General features: G+C 39.8%; 1 protein-coding gene across 1 annotated transcript; it reads left to right on the forward strand.

Annotated features, from left to right (window-relative positions):
* Nucleotides 1-6,620: 6,620 nt before the first annotated feature.
* LOC139472705 (uncharacterized) lies at nucleotides 6,621-7,717 on the forward strand. Its single transcript, XM_071255160.1, has 2 exons — nucleotides 6,621-7,247; nucleotides 7,553-7,717. The coding sequence occupies exons 1-2, from the start codon at nucleotides 6,621-6,623 to the stop codon at nucleotides 7,715-7,717; spliced, it is 792 nt and encodes a 263-aa protein (XP_071111261.1).
* The last annotated feature ends 1,010 nt before the right edge of the window (nucleotides 7,718-8,727 follow it).

The raw sequence follows: 8,727 nt of genomic DNA on the forward strand, positions 1-8,727 counted from the left end.
CAATATCAACAATTTATCATATTTTCTGCTTCCCTTTCATGTCTTAAGGCCATTCAAAATAATGCATGTCATAATCCACTTTTATTAGAAATTGTCGAATTATATAATGTTCTTGCTACTGGCCAATACGACATCGTTTTCTGTTGGTTACCCAGTCATGTTGGCATAACTGGTAACACGATTGCCGATGCTGCTGCAAAAGCTGCCCTCAACAAATCTGTGACACCACTTCAAATTCCATACAGTGATTATAAACCAGTGATCAGATGTTACATCAGGGATCTGATGCAAAAGAAGTGGGACACCCAAGTAGGTATCAATAAATTACATGAAATTAAACCAAATAACGGTTATACCTACTTGGGTTGTCAGTCCAGATTTGATGAGGTCATTATACGACGATGTCGTATTGGCCATTCAAGATATACAAATGAATATATATTGAAAGGTGAGGATCCTCCATTCTGTATCCCTTGTGATGAAAGAATCACAGTCAAGCATGTCCTGCTTGACTGTATTGATTTTTCCATCACAAGGGATAAATATTTCAGTGCAACATCAATAATGGATCTTTTTAATAATGTGTCGTCTCATTTAATAATTAGTTTTTTAAAAGAAATTGAACTAGTAGATAAATTTTGAATATGTGTACATAGTTACCTTTTTACTGTATAGTGTTTAACTTGTAACTGAGTTTGTTAGTGGCTGTATCTTCAAAGGGGGTTGAAGTACTGTAAAATTATTGTCCCCCCGAGAAGGTATGTAAGTCCACATCATTCGAGGTAAATTTATTCCTACTTCCGTTTTAGTCGTAGTATACTTGTTTGTTTTAATTTGGCTAAACTTGATGATAATCGCCAGCAGCTAAGGGATGGTGTAAATCCTGCTGGGGAACCGTGCAGGTAGCAGAAGTATTGTAAGTCCCCACGGTTCCTAGTATGGTGGCCTACTTTTAATTGCTGGCGATTCCTAGCCCCGTTTTTATACTGTATTGTTATTTATGGTAGTATCTTTTTTATGGTTCCATACTAGTCTTAAAATGTACATCTGTGATAATCTAGTTATTTTAGTGTCCTTTGACGACAGGTTTTATGATAAAAATGTATGTATTATTACTGTCTAACTTGATTTAGTCACGATATGGCTGAAATGTTGCCGATGTGACTATAAATATTCACTCACTCACTCACTCAATAATCGCCAACCACTGAAGGGATGGTGTAAATCCTGCTGGGGTCCATGCAGGTAGCAAAAGTACTGTAAGTCCCCATGGACCCTGGCGTGGTGATCTACCCTCAGTTGTTGTGATCTATAGCCTGTTTTTATGTTGTGTTGTAAAATGTTAATATCTTTTTACATGCTCTCTGACTAGTTTTATATACATCTGTGATATTCTAGGTATTATACTGCCCTTCGTCGGCAGAATTGTATGCAGTTTAAAATATATTGTTCATGTCAACTTTGGTTTCGTCACGATATGGCTGAAATATTGCCGATGTGACGTTAAACTTTAACTCACTCACTGTATATGCTTTGGATATACCATCTTTCTCAAGCATATACAAGCTTGTATATGTGGATTTTTTTGCAGTGATAATTGTACAATGGATCGATGTGTGATCTGTAGAAATAGTACACAATTAACGTTTTACAACTGAACACATTACATTTTAATCATAGTGACGCTAAAAAATGCTTTGATTGAGAAACTAGTAAGCTCTATAAATCGATGTGATGTCTACGCGCTTGACTAATTATAGATTAACACATCAAAAAACTTTGATAGAGCTATCCCTGTGTGTGAATGCAAATAAACATTGCTGTAGCTAATTTGGCACAATATGAAAAGAAACATTGGGCGGTTTACACCAATACAAAGTTACTTTACGGAATGAAAATATGTCTTTGATGCAGACGATTTAAAGAATGACATTACATGTATATGATTAAGAGATTAAGCATGATATGTTTTCGTATCAACAGTATCTTATATCTCGAATAAACAATATGTGGTATGGTTACAAAAGTCTCGTATTATACCATTTCTATTCATATTATATTTGTACAATATGAAAACACACTCGGATATATGTTGCACACACCTTTATATGATCAGAGTTTGTATGATGATATACTTATTCAAAAAAACATTCTTTGCTTTGGTTTTCCAGTTTGTGAGCTGATGCCACCCAGGCGCATTGTAGAATGTAGGTATTAACAAAGACGATGCTGCTGATAGGTCCAACTATTCAAACCTGTCTTAATATCTTCTATTGATCTCTACAGCATCTTTTACAACGTGGTATACGTAGAATCTTTTGAAATCTTTACATTAGTTAAAAAGGAATACGTTTCGTGTGTAATGATGTCACGAAGTATCGGACCTTTATACAAATAGCTGTTTAATTTAAGTTTTAGGAGGAACTGTCTTGCAGTTCACACTTTTAAATGAAAAATCGTTGTGACATTTTTACATGAAATGAGGATTTGCTTTCAACATGTAAGTGTGAGTGAGTGAGTTATTATTTAACGTCACATGGGCAATATTTCAGCCATATCGTGACGAGAAGTTACATTTATGATACATATATGTAGACTAAATAAAAAGCTGTCAACGATGGGGCACTCGTGAAGAGCAACCTCCTCGTGGTGAGTGCTAGGTAGCGCTAAAACTCTTCCCCCGTGTGGAACCGGGGCAGAATATTTCCACAGCACCACATTGCTGGTCATAAGAGGCGACCAAAGTGGGCAGCCCGTTTGCCGTGGGTTGCGTCCCTGTGTCGGCGGAGGACGGGAGTCTGCTGGTTGAGGGCACTGGTTCCAGGAATAGCGTTTCTTTGCCCAATACACCACTTTGACCCTTACTTCGCCTAGACGAGTGGTAGGATGGGCCCGGTCCTATCAATCGGCTGGTCATGCCGAGCCTGTGCATTAAAAACTGCATTTGCACAAGTTATGTTTCAGAATTGTATTTTACCTGAGGCTTGGCCCTGATTATTCTGACTGATGTCTCAATTTCAAATGTTTGTATTTCCAATGTATGTATTTCAATTATATGTATTTTAAGTTTGGAATTTGCCTAGAGTCCTATGCCCAGAAGGCGGTGGCTCATAGGCCAATCTGGTAGAACAATTTATTTTGTTTCTGCATGAGTATATCCTCTTGGTATCCTTGTGTCGCCTGTCGGAGGCCCACAGACAGATGGCATTGTCCTTGTTGACACTCCATGGTGGGTGGGGACCCAAGAAGATGAAACACACTTAATACCAACATGGAACCCCCTTTAAAAAAACGCTCTCATGTATCTCATGACTGGTTTGATCCTGAAGATGTTAGTCCAAGGGCTTCTCCTGTTACAGTTGACAACTGGCCTCGATTCTTGGTGATATCTGCTTCGGATGGCACCCCGTTAAAGCTGAACCCCTTTGCAATTGAGAAAGCAATACAAGGCATAGCTGGAGATGTGGCAGATGCCAAAAGATTGCGGTCTGGTTGCTTATTGATAGAATGTAAGCGACAAAAGCAAGCCGTCAATTTGCTCTCACTTAAGTCACTTGTCAGTGTTCCTGTTGAGGTATCCCCACACAGATCTCTCAATAGTAGCAAGGGAATCGTTCGAGACAGAGGGCGATTCCTGGCAGATATGACTGAAGATGAAATTGTATTGGAACTTAAAGGTCAAGGTGTAACGTCGGTGAAGCGCTTTACTGCCAAAAGACAAAATGAAGTTGCTTTAACAAACACTTATCTTTTTACGTTTGGATCTCCTAAAATCCCAGATTCACTTAAAGCAGGATATTGTAACATCAAGGTGGATAGGTATATCCCTAATCCGCTGAGATGCTACAAATGCCAAAAATTTGGTCATGGTTCTAAGTCTTACACTCATCCATCTGCTTGTCATCGATGTGATGGCAGTTGTGCCGACAGTGCTGTGTGTGATAATGTGCCATCTTGTGTCAACTGCTCTGGGGACCACTATTCCTCCTCAAAGGAATGCCCAACTTGGAAACGTGAAGCAAAAATTGTCAAACTGAAACACGAACAGAACATATCGTTATAAGATGCTAAGAAACTTGTACCAGCTGAAGAACATCCAACAGTGCCTTCTTACTCAATACAGCTTCTAGACCTGTTTCAGGTAATGTTTCAAAAGTTGTTTCAAGGTCTGTTTCCTTTGCATCCATTGGTTGCCAAACAGATTACACTTGGACAAGAACTGAGTCTCCTCAGGACATCTCACTTTCTCTGGTTAAAACAACTGCATCTGAAACATCTAGTTCACAGACTACTAAATCAATACCTCCTGCTAACAAAAAAACCCAAACGTTGATTATTCTAAGAATAAGAATAACTCTGATCGTGTCCCAAAAGGTCATAGAGATCCAGTCTCAATGTTTAATAGGTTTGATGTGTTCGAGGACATGGACGTGTCCTCTCCACAAAACACAGGCTCAAGGAGCCATTCTCCAAAGAAGAAAGACCGAGACCGGTCTCCTGTAATTGCTCCTTAAATGTATCATAATACAAGCCTACAGTGGAACTGTCGAGGGCTTAGGGCGAATTTTGATGAGGTGAAACTTTTATCAAAAGAGTTTAATGAAGATTGTAGAAAAGCTAGGAAAAATAGGTAAAAGTCTGAAAGAGTGTTTAATGAAACCCACAGCCAATAACATAAACTGCTTACGAATGTCTAGAGCATAACTTTGGCTAAACTTGTCAATAATCGCCAACAGCTGAAGGTATGCTGTAAATCCGGCTGGGGTCCATGCAGGTAGCAAAAGTACTGTAAGTCCCCATGGACCCTAGCATGGTGATCTACCTTCAGCTGCTGACGATCTGTAGCCCATTTTTATATTGTATCGTCATGTATTGTGCTAAGCTCTTTTATAATTCCTTACTAGTTTTATAACTTTTTTTCTGTGATAAATCTAGTTATTTTACTGTCCTTCGTTGACAGTTTTTTAAATCAGTTTAAATATATGTATAATGTTTAATTCTTGATAGTCACGATATGGCTGAAATATTGCCGATGTGACTTAAAATTTAACTCACTCACTCACTCACTTTTAACCCTTTTATCCATAATTAATAGTATATGGGAAAATGGTTACTTCCCTCCTTCCTGGCATGAGGCTACTATAATACCTGTGCCTAAACCTGGTAAAGATCACACAGATTCTTCTATTTACCGACCTATTGCTCTGACAAGTTGTCTCTGTAAAACCATGGAACGGATGATTAACCGGCGTCTCGTTTGGTTTCTTGAATCAAATAATCTGATCACAGACATTCAGTGTGGTTTTAGACACAAAAGGAGCACCATCGATCATCTTGTCCGATTGGAATCATTTGTACGGAATGGCTTTGTAAACAAGCAACATGTTGTGTCGATCTTTTTTGATCTTGAGAAGGCTTACGATACCACGTGGAAGTATGGTATATTAAAAGATCTCCACGACATGGGTATATGTGGCCGTATGCCTGATTTCATCACTCGCTTTTGAGAAGATAGAAAATTTAAAGTTAGAGTAGGATCCACATTATCCGAGATATATGATCAGGAAATGGGGGTCCCTCAGGGCAGTATTTTATCAGTGACACTTTTTAGCATTAAAATCAACAGTCTTGCTAAAGTTTTAAATGAAAATATTGATGGTTCGTTGTTTGTTGACGATTTTAATGTTTCATGCTGTGGTGCAAATATGAATAGCATTGACAGACAGTTACAGCTTTGTCTCAATAAAATACAGAAATGGGCCTTGGAAAATGGATTTAAGTTTTCCAAAACTAAAACCTGTCGTGTTCATTTTTGCAATAAACAGAAACTGCATAAAGATCCTGAATTGACTTTAAATAATACTCCAATAAAAATGGTCAAAGAAACCAAGTTTTTGGGTATTACCTTTGATCAAAAGTTATCATTTATACCCCACAGGCACTCGTGAAGAGCAACCTCCTCGTGGTGAGTGCTGGGTAGCGCTAATAGCTCTTCCCCCGTGTGGAACCTGGGTAGCATATTTCCACAGCACCCCATTGCTGGTCGTAAGAGGCGACCAAAGTGGGCAGCCCGTTTGCCGTGGGTTGCGTCCCTGTGTCGGCGGAGGACGGGAGTCTGGTAGTTGAGGGCACTGGTTCCAGGAACAGTGTTCCTTTGCCCAACACACTACTTCGACCCTTACTTCGCGTAGACGGGTGGTAAGATGGGCCCGGTCTTATCAATCGGCTGGTCATGCCAGGCCCTGTGCGTAATATTGTATATGCACGCCTGTGTTGTATTTAATGTATATGTTGATCTTGGCCATGCATAACTTGTATGAACTAACAATTTTGGATGGAATAAATTGCCTAGAGTCTTACGCCAGAAGGCGGTGGCTCATGGGCCAATCTGGTGATGTTGACCTCTGTATTCTGTATGTCTCCAGTTTCTTGTCATGGACTGAACCTGCCTGGCACTAAATCTGGTAGATAAATATAGCTATTCAAGTCATATTTGCTGGAGTATAGCATCCCTGTATCCCTGGTGTTTGCATCCTGGATATCTGGTGCGATATAACACTGTCCTTGTTGACACTCGATGGCGGGTGGGGAACAGGGGTGCTGAATCATATTCTTTCATCATGGCTCAACAGCAATCTGGTTCATCTCGCAATGAAAAAAAGAGACGATTAGAAGACATTGATATTTCGTATGGAAGTATTTCTCAAAACATTGATACCTGGGCTAGATTCCTGGTTATTGAGGCTGCTGATAACCTTCCCATCAAACTCAATCCTTTTGCCACTTCTAAGGCTGTGTCCGGGATTTGTGGTGAGGTCAAGAACGTCACCCGTCTCCGTAGTGGTTCGCTTCTGGTGGAGTGTGCACGGAGACAGCAATCTCTCAATCTGTTGTCTGTATCTACATTTGCCAATATTGAGGTTGCTGTGTCTGTGCACAGAACTTTAAACTCTTGTCGAGGCATTGTTCGTGACAGGGCTCGTTGTCTGTCCGACATGTCTGAGAATGAAATTGCTACTGAATTGAAAGACCAGGCTGTAACCGCAGTTAAACGTTTCACGATCAAGAAAGACGGTGTCATCACGAACACCAATACCTATCTCATGACGTTTGCCCAAACTTCCCTTCCACAGTCAATAAAAGCAGGTTATATGAACATTGGAGTGGATGTGTATGTCCCCAATCCGCTCCGATGTTACAAGTGCCAACATTTCGGTCATGGTTCAAAATCCTATCATAACTCTGTGGTATGTCATCGTTGTGGTGACAACCATGAGAGCATTGACTGTAATCATGATCTGAAGTGTGCAAATTGTTCAGGCCCACATGTTGCTTCATCAAAATCTTGCCCTGTGTGGGAAATGGATTCCAAAATAATGAAAATAAAATGTGAAAAAAACATATCCTACATGGATGCCAAAATCTATTCAAAATTCAGACCACTACCCCCTCAACTATTTCCCGCTCTGTTACAACATCTACTATTTCAAGTCAGACTGACTTGACATGGGTCACGTCAGATCAACCAGTTGATACTGTTCCAATCATTCAGAAATTGAAGAAAAAACAACTGCCAATCGTCCCTTCACCTTCAGAGGTTCCTTTACAGAACTCCTTTGGGCCTCTGGACATGGAGGTTACTCTGTCCTCACAGGACAGGCGGGGGAGTAGTTCCTCCTCAGATTCACTCGAGCGATCTCCAATTGAGCCACCATGACTCAATTGTCTAATATAATGCAATGGAATTGCAGAGGACTTAGGCATAATTTTAATGAACTGCAGTTATTAATAAGTGATTTAAATCCATCAGCAATTTGTTTACAAGAGACGTACCTTAAAAATACAGATAAATTTGATTTAAAGCAATATAGTTCATATCATTCCTTCTCTCCTCCAGGAGATAAAGCTACCGGAGGTACTTCTATTCTAGTGGCATTGTTCACAGTCCTGTTCCGCTTGACTCGACTCTGCAAGCAGTTGCAGTTAGACTTACACTGCATATTGCCTTCACACTTTGCTCCTTATACATTCCTCCTTCTTCAAGTCTTCAGCGAAATGATCTACAAAAACTATATGACCAACTCCCAAAGCCCTGTGTCATCATGGGTGATCTAAATGGGCATAATCCTCTATGGGGAAGTTCAACCATTAATCAAAAGGGAAAAGTGATCCAGGATTTTGTGTCCGATAATGATCTTTGCATTTTTAATGATGACTCCGACACTTACTTACACCCTGCTACTGGTACCTATTCATCTTTAGATCTGTCTTTGACGGATTCAGTTTTGTTAAATGAATTCTCATGGTCCGTCCATGATGACCTATGTGGGAGTGACCATTACCCCACGGTGCTTAAGCCCATTAATCCCGCTGATGATCCACCTCCACCTCGATGGAATTTTGTGAAGGCTGATTGGCTTTTATTTCAATCTTTATGCAAAGATAATTTACAACCTACGTCTTTTCAGAATGTTACTGACCCAATTCAGTTGTTTTCAGATCAACTGGATGAAATTGCTAATGAATCAATACCTAAGTCCTCTGTCAACCCACGTGTTCATAAACCATGGCTTGATGCTAATTGCAAACAAGCTAGGAAATGTCGTAAGAAGGCGGAAAAGTACTTCCGTAAACATCCCACTGTCCATAATTTAAATACTGTTAAAATTTCAAATGCCAAGGCAAGACGTCTATTTAAGCAAAATTAACTGTCTCAAAAATTAACTC

The sequence above is a fragment of the Haliotis cracherodii genome, unplaced genomic scaffold (assembly GCF_022045235.1).
Source record: "Haliotis cracherodii isolate W230 unplaced genomic scaffold, xgHalCrac1.p SCAF_25, whole genome shotgun sequence".
In the NCBI taxonomy this organism is placed as follows: Eukaryota; Metazoa; Mollusca; class Gastropoda; order Lepetellida; family Haliotidae; genus Haliotis; species Haliotis cracherodii.

Excerpts from the sequence above, each read along its gene's own strand:
- LOC139472705 (XM_071255160.1), top strand. The coding sequence starts at position 6,621 with ATGGCTCAACAGCAATCTGGTTCATCTCGCAATGAAAAAAAGAGACGA. Across the intron at positions 7,248-7,552 it reads AATCCTATCATAACTCTGTG|AAATTGAAGAAAAAACAACT; the intron begins GTATGTCATCGT and ends CCAATCATTCAG.